The sequence below is a fragment of the Poecilia mexicana genome, unplaced genomic scaffold (genome assembly GCF_051168715.1).
Source record: "Poecilia mexicana isolate PSO_F unplaced genomic scaffold, ASM5116871v1 scaffold_10, whole genome shotgun sequence".
NCBI classification, from domain to species: domain Eukaryota; kingdom Metazoa; phylum Chordata; class Actinopteri; order Cyprinodontiformes; family Poeciliidae; genus Poecilia; species Poecilia mexicana.
This window is the reverse complement of record NW_028263379.1, coordinates 17,132,258-17,155,197: the sequence shown is the minus strand read 5'-3', so window position 1 is coordinate 17,155,197 and position 22,940 is coordinate 17,132,258. Positions and strand designations below refer to the sequence as shown.

General features: G+C 40.0%; 1 protein-coding gene across 1 annotated transcript in view; it reads left to right on the top strand.

Moving 5' to 3' along the window:
• Positions 1-22,940, top strand: part of ccdc88b (coiled-coil and HOOK domain protein 88B) — a 59,255-nt gene that overhangs the window by 20,674 nt on the left and 15,641 nt on the right. The window contains exons 11-23 of the mRNA XM_088009498.1: positions 2,883-3,029; positions 3,174-3,351; positions 3,495-3,610; positions 3,745-3,813; positions 5,953-6,648; positions 10,706-10,885; positions 12,953-13,293; positions 13,435-13,594; positions 15,056-15,385; positions 17,318-17,479; positions 18,638-18,915; positions 19,022-19,165; positions 22,623-22,809. Of these exons, the coding sequence (XP_087865624.1) occupies positions 2,883-3,029; positions 3,174-3,351; positions 3,495-3,610; positions 3,745-3,813; positions 5,953-6,648; positions 10,706-10,885; positions 12,953-13,293; positions 13,435-13,594; positions 15,056-15,385; positions 17,318-17,479; positions 18,638-18,915; positions 19,022-19,165; positions 22,623-22,809 (2,988 nt within the window). The remainder of the gene's footprint in view (positions 1-2,882; positions 3,030-3,173; positions 3,352-3,494; positions 3,611-3,744; positions 3,814-5,952; positions 6,649-10,705; positions 10,886-12,952; positions 13,294-13,434; positions 13,595-15,055; positions 15,386-17,317; positions 17,480-18,637; positions 18,916-19,021; positions 19,166-22,622; positions 22,810-22,940) is intronic.

Sequence of the window (22,940 nt, the reverse complement as noted above, 5' to 3'; positions counted from 1 at the left end):
TGGAAGAACCATGAGATTCAGTGCAGTCATCTCTTCATGTTTTCCAGAGCTGCACAACACAATAATGCCACTGCATTCACAATTTGATCGCGAAAGAAGCCTGACATCCTACCCTGCAATGATATTTTTGATATCATCACTTTCCTAAAATCATTTTTGCAAAAAGTGATTTTGGCAACAAAATTCCCACTTCTTTCTTCCCAAAACATAATATATGCAAATAATAATAATAATAATAATAATCACTCTTATCTAAGAATGACTTCGGAAGGCGACGATATGTGAAAACATTTTGACTCCATGAGCGACCCAGATTTTCTACGATTATCACAAATATCTGGCATTCATACTAAATGTACCACAATGGACTCAAATATCTGAGTAAGGATGGTGAACGTGATCTCATGGTTCATTGTTTACTCACCTCAGGTTGTTGGATGCTTGAAACTGGTGTAGCAATCTACTTTGTGGTTTATCCTACAAATAATGATCTGACCATTTGAGGAACTGCAGATCATTGATGATCAAGTGATCCCAAACATGGATAAATAAATTTAAAGGGAGAGTGTAATGCTGCTGTGCCTGTCTGTCCTGAGGCAGCACCAACATTTCTACTACACATCTACTATTCAGAGCAAATGAAAACCGACACAAATGCTTCAACGATTTGACAGAACTTAATCTTCCACAAAATGCCTTTCATTTCATCGTGTTTAACCCCACAAAGTGTTTTTTTTTTACTTTTTAGCAGTGTGACAGAAGCATGAATATAGAGGATTTTCCACAGTAAAAAGCTGAGAGTAACTTTTTCCCATTCCAGACTACATTTGCTCTCCTTTGAAATTAGTGTAAAATATATTCCATAGCCGATATCAGCTTTTGAGAGTTTTTTCACTCAATTTGGTGTCAGACTGGCGAATAGTTCACATGCTGTGGGATTGAAATTTTCCCTGCATCTCTGCAGACTTCTGCTCTTTCTGCTCCTGTAGAAGAGCAGGATTGCTCCTCATGATGTTTCTGTAAATGCGGTCTCTTTCTGTACCGTGAAGCAGAGCGCATCCCCATGTCATCTGATGCTGACAAGCTAACATGGTTCGGTTCTGAGATGAGAATCCACCTATGTAGAGGCTCAGACTCTCCTGCAATGAATTCGGAATAATAAAAAAAGGGCATCAATGCACAGATGGAGACATTTTTCTGCTATTGTTACCTCTCATGGTGAAGCATCTGAAAAATACTTCTGATCGCTCGCTGGATCTTGTTCCTGTCAAACTTTGACTCTAAAGTTATTTTTTCTTAATTACAATCACAACTCAAATATGGTTGTTAATTTTTCTGTCAATAAATTATATGATCATAAAGAGCTGAACCAAAAAAAAAAAAACCCTTCAAATTTAAAATTATTTAATTCAACACAGAAGTTTTGACAGGAAATGAGACACAAAGGAAAGGCACAATGAATATCAATTTATATGCATTGTACTAATAACAACCTCAGCAATTATTTAAAAAATCTTCTTGAATTAAATAATCTTTATTTTATAGCAATAAAATCAGATCAGATATTACTCCCAGTAGAGAGAAACATGTTTGTTACTTTAAATCTAAATCTGTTGGAATAATTTTGTGAATCATAATATTTTTCAAATTGCATCAAATATCTTACATACATATAAAGCACAATCGTTTTATAAAATGCTTTCAAAATTAAATTATTATGATAATAGAAACGATTAATGTCAGTGTAGTAGAGCTTTGAACATATAAAACAATTCAATAATTTCAGGCCTATTTGCTAATTTTAATGTATTTATTTCGTGTAGTCTAGACAGCCTCTGATGCAACAGGCAGAATAAAAAAATCATTCTAATATTTCAAGAACATTTCTGCAGCACATCTTATAAAGACCGTAAATCTCTTGGTCTCCATGTTGTTAACGTCATAAATCGGCTTTTTAATTTAAACAGTAGGAGATTTAGCTGTAACAGCATTGTTGCTTTCAGCTGCTCTAAATATCAGAAGTGTTGTGTTCGAGTAGACCTCTGAGATTGAAAGTCTTCTTCCTTTAATGTGCACAAAGCCACGTTTAGAAGACCTCGGTTTATTTCTAGAGGTTTTTTTTTTTTTAGCTATTTGCTTTGATGAACTCACAGTCAGGTTAGTTCAGGATAAGCCAGAGAAATCCTGGATATGCTGGGCTTTTTGGTCCAGATCACTGGTTTTACTTTGATGTAGTAATCTCACTTCGACATGTTTAAAAGCGCTTAAGCTGTAAAATCTTTATGGAGCCACTGAAGAGTCTTAATAAGGCTGTGAAAACTGAAAACACGGCACAAGTTTTATAATCAACCCACATTTTGTTCTTACATCTTCAAATTTTTCAAAAGTTTTCTTTGTAGAAGAAGTAAGAATCCTTTAGGAAAATACAGATACATTTAGGATGGATGAGTTGATTTTATTCTGAAATTATGTGATGGGCCAACACAAAGCTGTACATAATTATAGCTGGAAAGTCCCACCTCATTTTCTAAATTTCTGTACTAATAGAAACATCTAAAAAGTTTGAGATCCTTTTGTGTTCATCTATCCTGAGTCACATTTCTCTGCAGTTACAGCTGCAAGGTCTCTAAAACAGGGATAAGAATCGCTCTTGTTTTTTATTTATTTAGAATTTTTCTATTACTGTTGAAAACTGTTATAAAAATGTGACTCATTTCTTCTCAATAACAGCATTTAACGCAAACCTTGTGTGGATTTTGCACAAGAAACGTCTGTTAAATGTGTCAAAGTTTGTTGCAATTTCATAAAATGTGAAAAAAATGTTGTAGCTAGCATTGCATTTCGGTAAACTAGAGACACTCTGTCTGTGGCCCCTCTTTCAGGAGCAGCAACATCTGTGTGCAGCGCTGCAGGAAACCAAAAGTCTTCTAGAAGAGCAGCTGGCAGATTCTCGGGCGCGTTGCTCCTCCATACGGGAGCTGGAGAAGGACAATCTTCTTCTGCGTCAGAGGATCATGGACGTGGAGGCGGTGGGTGGAGCTGTTGCTCTAGCGTTAAAGTTTGTTCGATATGCCAATAATCTGGTATTTCCAATGATTTTTGTAAGTTTGATGTAAGATCTCGGCTTCTTTAGTAACGTCTGCATGGCGCACCGTTTCTGTTTTGATGTGAAGGAGCGGGACACTGAAAGACAGCGGGTTGACGAGCTGCTGGAGATGAACATGAGCCTGGAGGCAGACCTAAGGCAAAGGAGCACGTCAAAGGGAGGTGGTTCCCCCCCGAATGTCGCCATCCATCAGCGGTTTCTGCAGTCAGAACTGGACTCTGATGAGGAGCCCTGCCAGCTGATCGGTTAGAAAACCCGTCTTTCTGTTCCCCAACATGCACCGCAGTTTTATGAACTGATGCTTTTCTCATTAAAATTTCAGCGACTTGTAATTTCATTTTCTAATTCATGGTGTGTCATGGTTCTCTGTTTGTTCCTGCTGTCTCAGATCAGAAGCCGCTGAGCGTGGAAGTGGGTGAGGCCTCAACGCTGCGGCTGCTGGGAGCCGAACAGGAAAACGCCGAGCTGAGGAGGCGGCTGGAGGAGCTGCAGGCCCAGCAGGAGGTCAGGGTTCAGAAATTCAACATAAATAATCCATCACTGCTCCTCTGCCGTGCTAATATTACTAGTGACACATTGAGCTACGTACAGGATGATGTGATGTGGAAGTGTTAACCGTCTGCGCTCCTTTACTGCAGGCTGATTCCCCCGATGCCAAAGATGAGCTGGCCTGCCTGGAGGTGGAACATCAGAAAACACTCAGAGAGGTGAGAGGAGAGAAGGGGAGGAAAGGGAAGGGAAGGGGAGGGGAGGGGAGGGGAGGGGAGGGGAGGGGAGGGGAGAGGAGAGGAGAGGAGAGGAGAGGAGAGGAGAGGAGAGGAGAGGAGAGGAGAGGAGAGGAGAGGAGAGGAGAGGAGAGGAGAGGAGAGGAGAGGAGAGGACTTTGTGCTTCAGGTCTGATGTCACTCCGACTGGAGTCAGAGACGAGTCTCTGACAAAACCAAAAACACACACAGAGAAAATGTCACATTACGTCTCAAAAAAATTCCTTTTTCACTTAAAAAGACACCTTAACACCTCCTACATGAAGGGTGGCATGGAGGAAAATAATGTTTATAAAAGTGATATTCTCTGCACTCTGGCAGCTATGATGGTTGACCGTGAAGCCCCAACGTTTTGGTGGGATTTATTTTCTTCATTTCCATTACAAAATTATGTTGTGCTATCTCATTTACCCAAGCATGATTTTCACAGGTCATTTTGACTTTGTAGTTTTACTTTTTCCACATTTTGAAATATGTTTTGACATTTCCACCTATTAAGCATTTTGCCTTTTCTCCCCATCATTTCAACTTTATTATTGATCTCCTACTTTTTCTCTTGTGTTTTCAGATAGTTTATCATAATTTTGACTTCAATTTATGCTTCTAATTTCTTCAGTTTTCCTCTAGTTAACATAAAACCCGGTTGTCTTCCTGTATGTGAGCAGCAGTTCAAGATGGAGGAATCGACTCTAAGCCTCTTCCTGTTTGCGTTGGTGACAGACAGCTGTTGGTCTAACATCTGGACTGTGATGTTTGCAGATGACATTAATTTACCGTCTCCAGTGGTCCTTCATGATATTTTTACTCAGCAGTGATTTCAATAGATGTGATTTTTACCCATTCACTTTCATTTTGTTGACTCATGACCTTTGACCTCAACTCATCCAGAGGCATGTTTGCTTCAGATGTTGTTCTGTTTTCCTAGATGAGTTGTCGATGCACTCTTGGAGTAAATTTGGTAGCTTAGCCGTAACCTGGGAAGGGTCACATGGTTTCTCTGTTTAAGGATAAGGAGTCCCAGATTAGACTCATTAACTTTGTTTCTCATTTGTTCCTGAATTTCTTTAGAAAAAAAAAAACCCTTCATGTTGTCAGACAGGTTCTAATGTGATTAATCAGAAGTATTTATGACGTGACTTAGTTAGGTTGCTTTGAATATACATTAAAAATGAAATCATCTTTTGATTCAGGACATTTTGTTGGATCATTTAGTTGGAACAAAAAAGCCAAAAACCTAAAGAAATCAGCCTTATACTCAATAATTATAGCCTTGAATACCTCCACAGTGAATCAGCTGAAAGTTTGTGGAAAATCTCTTAAAATCTGTGCAGCGTGTAATTATTGTATATCAGGAATAATATCTGTATGATGCGGACAGGTTAATAACAGTCGTATGTCTTTGCCCTCTGTGCAACGCCACAGTGGGTTTGAATGGAAGCAATCAAGATGCGATTGAAGACTTTCAACTTCTATTGACGAGAAGTTTAAGAAAAGAAAGAAACGCATTCTGACTCATCGTCGTTGTCGTCTGTTAAGAAATTATCTGTATTTTTAAGAAGCACTCGAAAGAAAAATGAAAGTCTAGACCTCAATCATGTCTTGATTGCTGCATTTCAAATGTGAACCTGATGAAAACGACATCACTGCCCAAATACAAACCAACCATTAGTGTCAAACGGTATGAAGGAGAAAATCACTCATCTAAACGGGCTATTGGTGGAAACAGTGATTAATACTACAGTTTGCCTTTGTATGACAAATGGATATGGTAATTTGATGTACTATGTCTACAGCAGCCGCATCAGCTGTTTTGGATCGATGCTGTTGGACCTGTCAAATTAATAAAATGAATCATGTTCCCTTTGACGTTTAAAGCCTGTTTTTCTAATACTATTTTCTGCTTCGTTCTGCTTTTTAGGTTATTTATGATGAGATTCTTATTCGTCTATTTATACGTTAAATCATTTGGTTTAGTTTCCCATTATGGGATTGTAAAGAGATGGAGAAAGAATTTTATCTGCTCCAGCAAGGACTCAAAGCTTTAAAGTGCTATTAAAATTTCTCTTATCTTCCATTTTTCAGGTTCAAAACTTGAAGAATGAAAATGGCACTCTGAAGCAGCGGCTGGAGGAGCTGCTGAGGGAGTTTCAACACCTTCAAGAGAAGAGGAAGGAGGAAGGTGTGAAGAAGCTGGGCCGAGAAAAGGAGAAGGAGGAAGAGGAGGGGGAGGCGGTGAGAGGAGTCCAGGGCTCTGAAAGCAGCAGGGGAGAAGGGGAAGGATGGGTGAGGCTGATGGAGGAGAGGGAGAAAAGGGGAGAAATCATAGGGGCACGGCGGGAAGCAGGAGTGGGTGAAGAGGGTCTGCATGTTCAAGTGGGAAAAGGCGAAGTCTGTGATGAGGAGATCCAGAGCAAATGGCGGGGCGAGGCTGAAGGTGGGCAGAAAGAACTGGAAAAACAAGAGAAAGAACCAAAGATGGAAGACGCTGGATCAGAGGCTGTAAAGCGTCCCGTTGAAGATAACGCCGAGACGGCAGAGACGCACCAGGACGCCTGCTCCCCATCCGGGCCTGACTTGGCGCTCCTGACGAGCCGACTCCAGGAGGCGCAGGAGGAGGCCGACCGGCAGGCGAAGTCAGCCCAGGAGCTGCGATCGAGGCTGGGGGAGCAAAGCAGGAAGACGTGGGAGACTGAGCAGAAGCTGGTGCTGGTGGAGGCCGAGCTGCAGCGCCTGAAGAAAGCTGGAGAGAGTCTGATGGAGGCTCGCCGGCATATAGAGGTGAGAAGCCTGCAGGTCTGTCAATGAATAGATTCATGAAATCCAATTAAAGGTTATTAAGATGTGTTTGGCGAGTAAGTTGAAGAGCTGAAACTAATTTAGGTTATGTCTCACACCAGTGTAAAACCTAGCACCCTCTACCTTTATTGGCACCACTGCTAAAAGTGATTAAAATCCACTTTATTGTGTTTTACATCAGGTTATAATGTTATTCATCTAAAACATACCTGGAGTTTTGTTTTGATTCTTTCATTCATGTTTGAGAAATCCTTGAATTTCCAATGGCAACCATTCAGGAAGCAAAAACGCTTTCTCCTCCTCAAAGCTGCAGTTTCCCGTCTCACAGACACCCCACACCCCACACCTCCTTCTTTCTGCTCCTTAAGACTAGCAGCAGCAGCCATTGCAAACATTTGGTGGAACTGTGCCTTTGCTGAGCTCATTATACAAGCTACTTCTCAGTGAAACACTCCAAAGAGCGTCATAAAGGAGAAATGTTGTAGTGATGGGCTAAAGGGGGAGTGTCAAAAAGACCAGGAGCTTCTTAAAGAGACAGAGGACCAATTTCAGGGTGTTAAATTGTGAAGTCAAATTTCTATTAAGTTATGTTTGATGCAGTATATACAGCATATTAATAGCAAACTTGATTGTGCTATTAAATGGCACTATGTGCCTGGAAAGTACACAATACAGTCCCTTTAAATTAAACATAACTTTCATTGATGTAGCAAAATGTCACACTGGAAGATTCAGAAAAATCCACCGTTTAATTTGAGTGGGAAAGAAAAACTTTTATCTGCATCTCTGAATCAAATGACTGAATTATTCTCTCCTGTGATGGAGCTCTTCATTTCATTCGGGTGTGCAGGAGACGGGATGCATCTAAAAGTTGCAGAACGTAGCTCTTCAGGAATGGAGACTCTGCACAGAACAACCTGGTTTTAGTCGTGTTGATGTGCGCTTCCCGCAGGCCTAAAGGTTGAAAATGTTCTCAAAAAAAGGTTCAGCATTTCTGAAACACAATATTATTACCAAGAACATGTTTTCACGTTATAACTGGGCCATCATGAGGTTTCCTGCACCACACAGTTAGCTTAGGTTACAGCGTCAAACGAAGTGTCAGTGGAGAGGAGAGGCAGACTTCACTGAAGATGATGAGTAAATCGATATCAGTCAGGATGAAGAGACCGAGTCCATAAGTGAGGTTGGTTATGCCGAGGAAGAGGAGGAGGAAGTACAGAAGGGATGGTCGATGAAGTGTTGTCACGGCCGCTGCATGTTTTAAACTGATTGTGGAACCAGCTTGATTAATGCAACACAGTTTTTCTGAAGAAATTTCCAGTTTTTGACGCATTACTGCTGTCGTTTAATCACAAACAAAATGCAACATTCAATCTATATTTAGCTGTTTAAAGATTATATTGTGATTGACAAATATTAGGAAAGTGAGAACTGAACTGTGCAGACATTTTAGTGATAAGATGTAAATAGTTTTCATGTTTTTTTTATTTATACTAAAGTAATTCCTGCAGAGAATTTATAAAAATTACAAAAAAATGTACTTTATGTTTTAATGAGGTGTAATAATTTGACCTGCATAAGACCAGGATGTTATTCTTAATCTAGTTGGTCTAAATAAGAACGTTTGAAAGTTTATTCAGGATAAAGATGCTTTGTTTGATCTTGACACTTTAAATAATTAAAGGTATAGGTTCGGTGACATTTAAAGATGAAGCTGAGGTGATAAATAGGGAATTCTGATGTGCAGTTATAGAAATTGACAGACTAAAAAAAATAGAGTAAAATTTTGAGTCAAAAATCAAAAATATGACTAAAAGTCAAGAACCAAGGAGTCAAAAACAGACACAATGTCAGGGAACAAAACAAACAAACAAATGTTCTGCAAAAGCAGAATATGCAGCAAAATTACTAAAACTTTAGAGGAGGAACCTAAGAAAACGGGTAGGATAATTGTGTCATGGTAACCACGGCAACACGAGGATCAGAGAAAGCAAACAGGAAACCCGGAACTGCAGAGGAAAAAGGAGAAACTGATTCTACAAAATAAAACAGGAAGTAAAGTCAAAAAACTGAAACCAAACCTTGACAGAACAGAAAACATAAAACAGAAACCCAGAGTTAACACCTTGTCAGGAAAACTGCAGGGAAAAGTGACAGAGGAAGAAAAGTCTGTTTAATATCATTGAAATCACATGGCAGAGATTTTAGGAAAACCGTCTGAAAACTGACAATAAATAGTCGAGGGAGGATTCAAACTAAAGATTAATTATAAAAGCAAATTCAAAAAATGATATTTTATTGTAGTTCAATAATAAACATAGATAAATTAAGAATAATCCAGGCATTATTTTGAGTTTATTTATTCTGGGGGGAAATATTGCAATAAAATAATTGTTTTAAATAAAATCTTTGATAACAGAGTTGCAGGTTCCCCTGCTGCCAGCTTTTAGTTTTGTGGATTAACATTTCAAAAGGCTGCAGAAAACAGAGGAGGATCTGTTTCATCATTCCTCTGTGCACAATCTGTGGATCACAAAGAGTCCTGTCTTCTTTCATGACGCTCTCTCCAGCTCAAAGGTTTCATATGGATTTAGGCCCGGAGGCTGTTAATAGTAAACAATTCCTATTTTGAGAGTTAGGGTTATATTTTGAATAAATATCCTGCATGACATAAAACCACGTAAAATCTGGTATTTCAAAGTTTTCATGAAGCCAGTGTTTTTAAACGCTGGTCGTCAAGGCAAACATCTGAAGTCTTGCTCACACTGAGATCATTTTAGGCGTATGTGAAAGTTTTCAGTCACGTAGGCTGTGCGTTCACACAGGTTTGATGTCTTAGGGAGAGGAGAAATGATTGTTTCTGAAACCAAGTTCCACAGCGGAAAGATTTCAGAGCGGTGGTTTCATGTTTCCCTGTTGCTGTGTGAGCAGTTCGGTGTTTTTTTCTCTGGTAGTGTTACAGCGCCACCACCTGATCTGGCAGACTGAATAGATAATTTTCTGCCAAGCCTTCTGACATGTTTCCCTGTGGAAAAGAAACAGGCCCACAGCATCCCACATCCTCAGCCATACCTAACACTGTCTTTCCCAAAATAATTTCACTGGAGTCTTTGTTGCTTAAAACTCAATTTTAGTCTCATCCGATCAAATAAAACAGTTTTACCTTCTAACATTGTTTAGAGATTTATTCTGGCATCGCCTCAATCAGCTGGTTAGAATGAATCTAAAGACTGTTGTGGAGACTTTGCGACCCCAAGATGACGCTTTTTGTTTAATTTCCATTACAACTAGCTTTGCCTCAATATGTACTGAGGCAAAGCTAGTTGCAATAAGCAATGAATCAATAAATTGCATGATAAATGAAGCTCAGCTTGATAAATTTAATTCTGATCAATATTTTTTGAAAGATATCATAATTCAATGTATTTGTGATTTTGATTGTGTTTTTTATTCCAGTTTTATTTATTGTTTTATTTTTATTTTGGATATCTAAAATGTGTTCCAGTGCCAAATATTCTTTACAAATCAAAGTTTATTGGTCTTTGAGAGTGCAAACTTGCATTACTATGCCATTATCAATATATCAAAACAACATTATTGTTTATCATAAAAATTACTGGGACAATTTATTGTCCAGAAAAATTTGTTATTGTAACGGGCAAGAAGAGCGTGGCTCCTCATTCGGCCCCTCGCTGAAAGAAGAAAGAATATTTTTTCAAATAAAAAGTCATGAATTGCTACAAATGCCAAAAAATGCTCCCCAACTGAAAACTCCAAAATATGAATTAAAAAAAAAGTATAACATCAAAAGGACTGCAAAGATAACTGCAATTGCCCAGAGTAAGATGTAAGATGACACAATTACCATAAAGGATAAATTTATTTTAAAGGTTTATTGGGGGGTTTGCAAACATATATGGCTGACCCGGTCGATCCTAAAGAGAACTGAGATGTGTTCAGTGAATTAACTCACCCAGCATTTATGAAGGGCGGCCGGTTCTGCAGCTCCGTGATCGTCTCCCTGTTGTTCCTGCAGGTCCTTCAGTCGGAGGGTCTGAACATGGAGGAGGAGCTGTGCCGCCTGCGGAGCCAAGCGGAGCTCCACCGGATGCAGACCACGGTCATCGCCACCCTGGAGGGGGAGCGGGCGGCGCTGGAGAGAGACAGGGACACGCTGCGCAGCACGGTGGACGCCCTGCGAGCCGCCCAGCGAAAGGTCAGGAGCAGACAAGACGTGGATGGATTTTTGTTGTTGTTGTTCTGCTGTTGTCGTTCTGAAATAAAGATAGAGAAGTTTTGTGCACTATAAAACATTATTTTAGTATAAAGTTCTCAGCTGCAATACCTGAATAAGAAACAAATGAACTCAGAGCTGAAATCCTTGTCGTCACTTCAGCTTTTTAACATGATTTCATTTAAAAATGAAACCTAAAACCAGCTTGTTCAGACATTCTGCATCAGCAGAATGAAGTCCAGGTGAATGTTATGTTTAATGTCCTATTTGCAGTAAAATTTCAGGACATGAGTAAAGCTGCAAGTTAAGGAAAAGAGCACTGCATAGTCAGCATTAAAGAAATACCATAAAACAAGCTTGGTGAACGCCTCCTGCACAGAAAGAGCTGTTAATGATTTCTGATCTTCCTCCATGTCACACTGATTCTTTTTAAAAAAGAATCCAGCTTCTTTGTGTTCATGCAATTTTTACAGCCAATTAACACCACTTTTATTCAAGTTTTAAGTTTTCCAAGACAAATATTTTTACAATTTGACATTAAAAGAAAGCTTGCTCTCCTTGTTCAGATGACAGTTTAGTGAAGAAGTTCACGGCCTTCTTGGATGCTGTGATTTCCTGACAAGAACTAAATGCAGCTGCTTCCCGCAATATCAGAGCGATGCGGCTTCTTGGCCTCCTCGGTTTATGAATTAAATAACATTAGTTGTACATCTGCATAGTCAGCTTGAAAATAAAAATTTGTACATTTGAATATTTGATGATTCAGTTCATGAAACGGAAAAAGCCACGTACAGCCCTACATCTTGACCACAGCAGCAGAGACTTTGAGCTCCTGGGCTTTAAATTGGTGAATGTTAAATGAAACATGAAGTGCACTCTACTTCCCTGAGCTTCAGGCCTGAATTTAACCCAAATGGAAAAAATGACTTGTTATCCCCCGTCTCTTTTTTCATGTGTGAGCTCACTGAGCTATTCTGTGTGATGATAATGTAGCTTAGCTCAGAAACTGTTTAGACTGCAACAAACGATAAGGTCTGCAGCGAGGATCATTGACGCTAGCCTTCACTCCAAACAGGACATACATCTCTGCAGACCCCACACATCTTGGACACAAACTGTTTAAACTTTTACCTTTAGGTTGGCCCTATAGAACGCTATTTACTAGAACGAACCACCATAAACTCAGTTTGTTCCCACAGGCTATCTCTCTAATGCTTACATTGATACTACACATGTTTACATTAATTCAACCTCGTCTTTTCTTCTTCTTCCAAATTTATAGACTTATATTTGAATCTCTGCAGATTGAGAGCAAAGTTGAACAAAGGTCAAATTCCCTGTTTTCGTGTACAAATATGGCAAATGAAGCCGATTCTGAACTTTAGCTTAAACTGATATATAGATCTATGATGTTGCTGCAGAAAAGTTGCAGTTTTTGTTGTTAAATTTAAATCTTAAACCAGAGGATTATTAAACAAAATTCAGAATAATAGAAATCCTAGCAATCCCTTGGTGATCTAGCATCTATAATTTAGCTTTAAACATAATTTTGCTAAACATTTCAATTGAGTTTAGTTTATTTGGACAGTGCCAATTCACAACAAATGTCATCTCCAGGAACTTTACAGAAAAAAATAATTTAAATTCAATCACACATATATTCCAATTGATCCTAGCTCTCAAACAGTTCATTAAGCTCAATAACACATTAAGTTAAACTTTTTTCTCATATTTTTTATAATGGACAGAAGCAGACTTTCCTACACATAAATTGCTAGCGTTCTGCTGTATTTAAACATAAAAGCTAAATTTTAATTGTCTTCTAATATGAGAAGCTCATGGTTTACGGAGCTCCCATGCAGTTCTATCTGGGTTTTATTTTATTCATGACTTCTGTCTTCACTGTAGTTTATCACCTGGATCACAGTCAGGTCTGTCTAGAGATTCAGTCATGTTGGTTATCTCCTGCTGGATCAAATAGTTTTTTGCCTCGTCTGTCCAGAAAGTAATAAAAATGGCATCATTAATTCATCCGTCTTCTGCCATCAGACTGACCAGCTGGAGCTCACCATCCAGACTCTGAGAGCGGAGCTGGAGCGTCAGGGCCGCAGTCTGGAGACCTCGCGGCGTCGGGAGGAGCAGCTGGAGGCGGAGCTCCACGAGGCCGCCCTGGAAGCAGAGTCTCTGGTCCGAGCGCGCGACCAGGCGCTGCTGGAGGCGTCGCGGCTGGAGCAGGAGAAGGACGTGTGCCAGTCGGAGCTGGACGGCGAGCGGAAGGAGGGCCGTCAGAGAGAGAGGGAGGCGGCGAGGCTCAGGCAGCAGCTGGAGAGCACGACCTTGGCTCTGGAGCACAGCAACCAGAGAGCGTGTGCCCTGGATGCTGAACACAGGTGCACTCATATTTAACCTTCATTCTGCAATTAACTTTTACAAGGCATCAGAGAGAGCTGCTTGCTTGCGCCTTGCCATTATCTGTAATGCGAAATCTTCAGTCAACCCTCCTCTGACCCGTGTTCCTGCTGTGTGTGTAGACGTGTGTGTCAGCAGCTGACTGAGTCCAAGGAGCTCAGCGCTCGGCTGCAGGACCTGGAGAAAAAGCTCAGCTCTCGACTGAGCAGCATGGAGGGGGTGAAGCAGCAGCTGCAGGAGCAGCATGCAGAAGCCCTGGCCAAGATCAGCTCACTGTCTCAGGTGTGTTTTTGAAAAAAGGCTCACGTTATACCCATAGTTCTGCTGCACAAGGTGAATATGCACTCTGGATTTACCTGAACAAAACAAATTCACTGCCAAAGAATTAGATTTTTAAACATGCATCACGCTCAAAAAGCAAAAAGAGAAAAGCGAGGGTTTCCCCCAGTACAGACGACTGTAAAACCGAGGGGGCTGGGATTCCTCTGTGGGTCATAAAACCCCTCACCGGGGGGTCCGGAAATGATCTCCAGAAATTAAAATGAAAGTAAAATTTATTGCTAATTGCACATTTTTCTGTTAATTGTTACAAGACAGAAAAAGACATTAGTTACAAATGCATAAAACTGTTACAGTGGTTGTTGTGATTGTCATTATCCCAATGCTAATTAGCATACTAACTCACTTCAACCAGTAAAAGTTGAGGTTATTAGTTTTTGTGGCTATAATTTCTGTGCTGCAAGCTGGAAAACCTGGAGATGTTGCATTTGTGCACAAATGAGATGATGAACCTGCTGTTTGATGCTGTCATAAATGTACACAAAAGAGAGATAAAATTCACAAGTGATATTATGGATCTCAAAAATACACTCATTAAATAGATGTATTTATAGCCTCTTAAATATTGTTCAAACTCAGAGTGACATGCTAATTTTTTTTAGTTTATAGCCTGCAAAAAACATAACAGTCTTATTCATTATCGTGTTTGGAACAAAATTATGTTTTATCCATCATCAATAATATTTATTATGACCACTCATTGCATGAATGTATCAACAAATAATTTAAAATGTGTGTATTTTTCTGCCAGATTCTAAATTAATCACAAAATAATTTAAATATTGCACATGCATCATACATTTTGAAACTTGATCGGTCAAACGGCTGACCACTAGGTGGCAGCAAAATGATTACAACATGGTCATTGGGGTATAATGAATATGCATCAAAAAGCATAAGTGGTGCAAACCAGCTGGACTTTATTGTCATATTTGGATATATTTAATGCACTCTGCTACTCTGTGAATCCTGTGCAGAAGTTTTGCAAATATCTGGTGCTAAACAATTTAAAGATTGTTTGCAGTTAGATCAGAGGTCCAAAACAACAGAATATCCCTGTTTTGTCAAATTTCTGTGCAGAGGTTACATTAAAAAGGTTGTTCCACATAGAGTTACCTATTACAAGTGTTTGCAAGTAAACAATAATTAAAACCAAAAGAAAGAAGATCCAGTTTTCTTGTTCATCTTGGAGCTACTGCTGTAGATGACCAGGCTTATTGGCTCTAACAAAGTTTTACAAGAAAGGTTGTCCTTGAATCAAATCCCAGGATTTATATTAAACAGATTGTGCAAATCCTCCTGCTAGATATTCTTCTTTATGTTAATGCATTGTTTTTTGTTTTTTTTAGTATTCCTCAGATTTTAATCTTTTAATCCTTTCCCACCCACTCTCCATCTCCGTAGGATCTATCCAGTGAGCAGAGTTCAGCTCAGAAACTGGCTGCCGAAGTCGACAACCTGAGGCAGAAGTTGCAGAGATCCGAGGCTGAGCTCAGGGCGACGACAGATTCTCTAAAGCGGTCTCAGGAGAAAGCCGAGTCGCTCTCACAGCAGCTCAATACGAGCGAATCTCCTCCCGTTTCAAATTCAGAACTGTCGCACAAAAGCAAGATGCCACATCTAGATCAAAGCCCTGAAGCCGGCAGAGAGCTCGCCCTGTGCATGACCCGGCGGCACACCACAGGAGAGTCAGAGCGGCTGCTGAGTGAGAGGGTGCTGGAGCTGGAGAAAGAGGTGTGTAAGCCTGTAAGCGATGTGTGCGTCTGTGTTTATGTGAGGGGTTGGGCCGTATTCTGCTAAAATTGTTGCTGTAGGGACACTCTGCGACTATCAGCTCGCACAAGGCCACTTCCCCGAGCGTGGCGGTTTATTTCCAGAACTTGGGTTTTATCTCTGCTCATCAGTTTTAAAATGTCACCTCGGCTACTGTTAATCTTCCTTATCTCCTCTGCTGCTCCCCGGATGCAGCTCATGCTGTTCCTCTCTGCCTCAAAAACACACATTAACCCCAACATCAAGCTGTTAGAGTGGAGCTGCATCATCTCCAAGGTCAGGAATTTCATCCAGTGCATTTCTCAGCCAGCGCTGCATTATTGCTGGTAAACTTTTAAGAGATTAAGGACAGCTGAACGAAGACGCGGCCAGCTCTGGGCTTTAATTCCTGGTTCAGTCAGAAACATTTTGGTGCAGCTTTGATTCTTATGTAAAAACACTCAACAAGATGTGTGCATTTAAAATATATAATACAATAAAATAGAAATATTACTAATAATTTTAAGTAGTGAAAGGGCTTAAAAGTGTAGAAAATGTATGGTTTTCTTATAATCATCAGGAGATTGTGCCACCCAGTTACACAAATGTTTATGTAGATACAGCTCCAGTTTGACATTATTCAATCTTTGAAATAATTAAAATTAGATTTAAAGGTGTAAAATTTAATTAAAGGGTGTGCACCCAGTTCTGTACATCATTAAAAGCCCAACATTAATAATGCATATATGCCAACGATGGAAGGATGTGAACTGATGGTAAATTATCCCTCAAAAGCAGTTTGAAACGTCGTTACACAGGCTGCAGCAGCAGCGGCTTGAGGTGGTTGTCAAGCTCTCCAACTTTTGTGTTTTGGTATAAAACTTAACAAGCTAACATGTGTAACCCAAACTGCATTAATAGTGGAAAAACTTAAAAACCAAAAAGGCCTCTTCACTCTCCACCACCAGCACATTTGCATCCAGATATTTCACTTTGTCATGTCCATATTTAACCTAGAAGTCTCATTTTATGTTGATAATACTCTGATCTGATTTTCTGCAGCAAACGCAAAAATGTTAACAAATACTCTTAATTTAATGAACTTGCAGGAAGACAGTTTCAGCCACAGTGCAGACAGAATAGTTTAGTCGGAGAGGTAAAATCTCCTTCGCAGGATGGAGGTGCTTATTAAAGCAGCAAATCTATTAGCTGTTGTTCTGTGGATTCGTCATCTGATATAGAAATAGCCCAATTTTCCAATACTGAAATTTAATGACACAGTCAGAAGAGTGAATTGTGCTGCAGGAAAGCAAAATTTTAAAGGTGCCCATTTACGAAGGAAGAAATTTCCGGCGTATGATTGAGTCAGCAATGTTAAACATGAGGAAAATGTGGTTTAAAAAAAGAGCTGTCACACACTAAACCTGAGCTGCACGCGCACAAATCCATGCTCCAACGCTGTTTCCCTGCCTGTGTGTGCAAAAATACCGTCAGGCTGCATGGTGGGAACAGAAATGAGCCGTGATGTGCTGCTGCAGATCAATTTTGGAGCAAGACACTTTTTTTTTTTATGCCGTCAGCATTTTTCCCTCAGATTATGTCTGACAATGCCTAATCAACATATTTAGGCGTGGGTTACACAGTGTCAAGTGTCAGTAATAAGTATGCATATTTACAGGGCGGAAAAAAAAGTTTAGAAATTTACTTTATGACAGGTTTGGGATGAATTTCAGTGTTTATAGATTGATATAAAGGTCAGATAGCCCTCAACGTCTGACCTGCATGGGAGTAATTTAAAAGGTCAGCTGCTGATTCCACTCAACTCCAAATCGCATGGATATTTCCAGAGGTATTTGAATACCACGGCGTTGCTGCAGACCTTGTTAAAATGGAAGCTTTCTCTCCCTCCCTCAGAGAGCCGTGGCGGCGGCGCGGCAGGAGGCTCTGCAGATGCGCCTGTCTCAGTCCCAGGAGGCCTGTGAGCACCTCAAGGAGCAGCTGGAGGCTCTGCGCCGCCACTCCCTCAGCCTGCAGGACTCCTGCACCAGCCTGCAGACGCTCAACACTCAGCTACAGGTGACCACACACACAAGCAGCAGGACGATGATGGAGTGAGCTCGTTACCCCCAGCGTCGCTTCCTTAACGTTTTTGATCGAAACACGTCGGCTATTTTCAAAGAACCGGTTCGACATCGAAGTGTTTAGAATTACCGTCGTGCAGATGGTTGTGTGGAAAGAGTGATGCTTGCTGCACCATTTTACACCTGATCTATAAAATATTAAATGCTTAGCTTAGCAGAAATAGCATAATGTCAATAATTTAGGAACCCACAAAGTTAAACATATTCTGTTTTGTGTGACCCCATTTTTTATTAAACCCCAGACTGTCCTTATGAGTGCACTTTGGTGTTAGAGCAAATATTACAGTGCAAACATTGTTCCTGCACCTGCACTGACATGGATGAAGGATTCAGAACTCTTCAATTGCTCTCAACATTTCAATTTTCAATGTACTTTGTTGGCATTTTATATAATTAATCTGACTTTAGCACAATTTCAAATTAGCTGCTGGATTCTCTTCATGTTTGTTCACTGATGTTCCTTAAGAAACATCTGAAACCTTCACAGAACAGTTGCGTTTACAGAGAGAACTCGATTTGAACTCTACTTAGGCAACTTCTGAAGGCAATTGGTTTCTCTTGACTTTATTTAGGGGTATCAAAGTAAAGGATGGCAAACCAGAGTTTCTGATTTTGCAATTTTTATCATTTCATTCCACATCACAAATGTGCACTCCTCTGTGTTGGTCTGTCAGATAAAATCAGGAAAAAAAACATGCAAAGGTCTTCAGTCAGCTCTCATTTTTATATACTTTCTTCCAAAAGGCCAAACCTCTTTGTCATGTTTTAAATTCACCTTGAGTGGCAATTATTTGAGCTTTCAAAGATTTCTTTTACTGACATTTGCAATTTTTAGAGGAGTTACTTATGTAGTCTTTTCCCTTTTACATGTTCTGTCCTCAGTTTGCTCACTTTGCTCATTCTTTGCTTGGATTGATGGATGCATTTGTTTAATAAAAATAATATAAATAAAAAAATACAACAATAAATAAAGAACAGTCAAAGTCTTCAGGAGACACAAATACCCAAGTGGATAATTTAAGATGCACAAGTCTAGAAGCTAGGTTGATGTTCACATCCATAGACATGGTCTGTCTGCCACATGCACACTCAGGTGGAGCAGGCCTCCCTAAACTCCCAGCATGCAACAGTGCTGGCACGATGCAGCGAGAGCGAGGCCCGGTGCGCCACGCTGGAGGCCGAGTCGAAGGTGTGGGCGCGGGAGCGAGAGGAGTCGGTGTCCAGAATGGAGGCTCTGAGGCGGGATCATGAGCGGATGACGGCGCTGCAGCAGCAGCAGGAAGTGGAGCTGGAGGAGCTGCTGGAGAAATACTCCCAGCTGAGGGCCGGCTACCGCAGCCTGGAGGGTCAGCACAGGGAGCTGGAGGGCAGGTGTGTAAACTTTCTCCCAAAAACAACTTCAGAAAACCAGGACGCTTCAGCCAACAGTCTGGAGTTCAACATTCCTGTTGGTTTCAGTGATGTTTGTGTTTTCAAGGTACAAGGAGCACCTGGATCGTAAAACCCAGCTGGAGGAGGAGGAGAGGGAGATAAAGCTGGAGAGGCAGAAGATGGAGGCAGAAGCCCAGAGGACGCTGGAGAGAGAGCGAGAGCTGGAGCGGCTGAGAGACGACAACGAGAGGTAACCGATCCGGACAGCTTCCTCAGAGTCACTTTCATGAGATCTGATCAGCCTTTCATGGCAGTCTTGTTCATTTGAATGCAGGGAGCTGCGGCGGTAATGCCTCTATACGAGGCACAGCGAGCAACACAGGAATCGATTTGAATGCAAATGTACTAAATAATGCACTGAACGCATTTTTGTCCCTGATTGCAAACGTTTGGGTGTGAGAACAGAGAAACAAGGCTTCACTCCATAAAACATAAGAAATAAAATTCAGGCCCTTCAAGGGAGTGTAAAGTTTGTTTTGAGGACTTTTCAACGAGCTTTATTATAACGTCTGAATTTATGCAGCCCCGTTAGATATTTTTTAAAGTTAGTTTTTGTGCAATAAATCAGGCTTACAGAGATCTACAGTTCAAAATAAGTGGTTCTGATTGTAATTTCTCTTGAGGCTGATGGGTCTATAATATTAATGATCATCATAAGATACTTGTGTACTATAATTAATTAATCAGCCATCATCACGCTGATGCAGCTGATTACTGACTGATGGAACTAATGACAGCCTGCAGAGACGGAGTCTGAACACGTCAGACTGTAAACCCTATTCTATAGGAAACGTGCATGAATGCATAAACAACCAGGTGTAAAATGATTAATTCCCCCTGAATATGCACCTCAAGACGCTTATTCAGTGGTTTAAATTACATTGTCATGCAGTTAGTGTTAACTGTGTTCCTGTTTACCCTGAATCATTACTGCTTCTTTTCCTTTGATGAAGAAATGACAACAAAAAGGTGTGATGTTTGAGTAAGTCTCTGTCAAGGTCATGAAAAACATTCATATTCTAGGCTCTGAAACACCTACAAGAATAAAAAGTTGCTTGTCTGGAGCTCTGCTCCGTCAAGGACATTTTCAAGGACCGGGAGAAAACATTTGTAGCAGATGGAAGGTCGAATCTGACCTGACCTCATGCGCTACGAGTCTTAAAGCCAAAAAAAAAAAAAAAAAAATAGAGAGTAATCTGTAAAAATGTTGTTTGGCCAGATTGGACACAAAACATTTATTTGGAAAATTCAAATGATTTTTGTACTTGGTAAAAATCTCTTAGGTTAAGCAAGCATGTGGCGACCGTAGGAAGAAACTTGTAGAAGAACCAATAAAACAGATTAAACTGAGAGGAGGTTTAACGTGTAGATTAAAAAAACACTAAAACACTAAAGGATCCATTCTGCAAAATTCACTTTTCACATTTCTCTTTTTTCATTCAGGTCTCTACTTCTAGAAAAAAAAAACAGACAAAAATCACTAACAAGCTGTTTTTTTAGTAGTAAGTTCACGTATTTTGATGTTTGGAAAACGAATTGAAGTAAAAATCAGTAGGCACTGGCCTGTTACCTAGCAACCCAACCCCGTTGCCTAGCAACCCAATCAGAGCTGGTCAGTTGGTTTTTCCGCTGTACAATGTTTACTAGAAAAGACGGGAGTTTAGTTGTTGACTTTGGGCCTGTCACGATAACAAGTTTGATAAATTGTTCCAGAAGTTATTGTGATAAACAGTAATATTATTATTTTGAGACCATTTTAAGTAATATAATATTAATGGCAAAATAATAATGCAAGAAGATCAGTAAACTTTAAGTTAACACTGGAAGACGTTTTAAACATGCAAAGTAAATAAACGAAACAAAAAATAAAATGAATTTTGACGCCTTTGTAAACAAAATTGCCCTTCAAAAAAAAGGGCTGATGGAGACCAAAACACCAAACTATAGATTCTTGTCATCCAGTTTTTGGTAGAAAGAGGGAAAAAAAGAGATAAATGATAAATTATGCCAATGGAAATAATTGAGTTTGTTTTAATTTGCCATGCCGTTAATTGATTTATTGATTATTGTGACAAGCGTAGTTGTCTCAACACCTAGAAACAACTTTTTGGTTTCTTGATGGTTGTGCATATGGGTCTGACTCTGGGTCAAAGATATACACTGGTACAACTGGACACTTGTGGTCAGCAACAGCTTATTTGCAAAAATAAAAATAATTTTTTTTTCTGAACGAATCTTAAAAATCAGGAAAGCTTAGCCCTTGAAACTTTATCTCTGAGAATAATTTTGTACAAAAATATAGTTCATTCTAACTTGTTTAAAAGGAAACGAAATAAATTCACTTTACGGGAAATAAAAGAACAGAGTTTACAAACTACTCTTTAGTTTCTCTATTTATATGACATCTAAGACATGAGACTGTCTTGAGTATTTATGCTACGTTGTCTCTAAAAGGTCTTATTTTAGTTCTTTCATTCAGTTCAGTCAGGTCAGAGATTTCCTGTAACGACTCTTAAAGGTGGAGTGGATGAACTCGGTCGCGTTCAGCTTTGAAAGAAGAGGACCCAAGTTTTAGTATTTTGCAAGCAGTCAAGAAAAATTATACCTTTGGAAGCCTTTAAGCCAGACAAAACATTTTAAATTATTAAAGATTACCCTTCACAGCACTGCTACGCCAAACCACATCTGCCGCTGCTGAACCCTGAGAGCAGAAAACCTGATAACAAAGACGATCGTACCGTCTGTCTGTAACAGCAGTATTAGATCTGCAGTTCGCTCTCTAACCTTTGATAATCCAGTTACGTTGTTATTTTTAATATGTGCAAATTTAACTTTGATTATCATTGAAAAGGGAAAGACATGAGAGTGATTTTTCTTCAACGAGAGTTCTTAGAGATTATAAATATCAGATTGTTTCCTTTACCAAAAATAATTTCCTGGTAGTAACTTAAATGTCTGAGGTTTCTTTATTTATTATTGAAAAAGTGCATGATTATAAGATGATTTTGGGCAACAGCACAAAGTTATGTATAATAAAATCTTAGTTCCACCAGCTGTCACAGCGTAGAGAAACAGTTGCCAAGCATATTATCAAAACAGAGGAAGCAATGCAACAGAAACCTGCAAATTAGGTTTCCTCACAAAATTCAATATTTCAGGTGATTGCAGAAACCAATTTACACAATCTTAAGTTTGCTTTGAATCATTGTCCTGTTCAAAATTCTAATTAAACCCAGTTTTCGGCTTCTTCACAGACAGCCTGACATTCCCTCCCAGGATTTCCTGATACTTGATTGAATCCATCCAACCTTGCACACGTTGCAGGTTTCCAGCAGCAGATTAATGAAAGCAGCTCCACACCATCACTGAATCATCGTGAACGAAAAGTGTCTTGTTTATTTCTAATCCTCACAAGAAGAAATGCTGTAATATGAAACAAGCAAAGAGATTTCAAGTCTGAAAAGTTGTGATTAATAAGTACGATCTTTGAAGATTTTCTCCAGGATTTTCCCAGGCTTAGCTCTGCCAGTAGCCAGAGTGTTGTATAATGATGATAATTTCCGCGCTTCTGTTGGAGAGCGCTCGGCAAGCTGTGACTCAGAGTCCTTCACGGGACACAACAGTGACGGTGCATGTTGGCGTTGCAGGCTGCATGCCCAGCAGAAGGACTGGTTGGCCTCGCAGGCGGAGCTGCTGGCTCAGGGCTCCGTGCTAAAGGCGGAGCTGAGCGCCTCCCAGCTGGAGAAGACCCGACTGGAGGGGGAGCTCAGCGCCCTGAGGGAAACCAATCAGAACCTGGACCTCAGCAGCGCTCGGCTCACCAGTCAGTACCAGGTAACAGGACACGCTAAACCCAGACACCTGCTGCAGAGAAACGCAGGAGTTTTGTACTTCACCAGTGGGTTAAACAGGATTTTCTGTTTCATAAATACACAGATAAACTTATAGTACAAACAAACTCATCT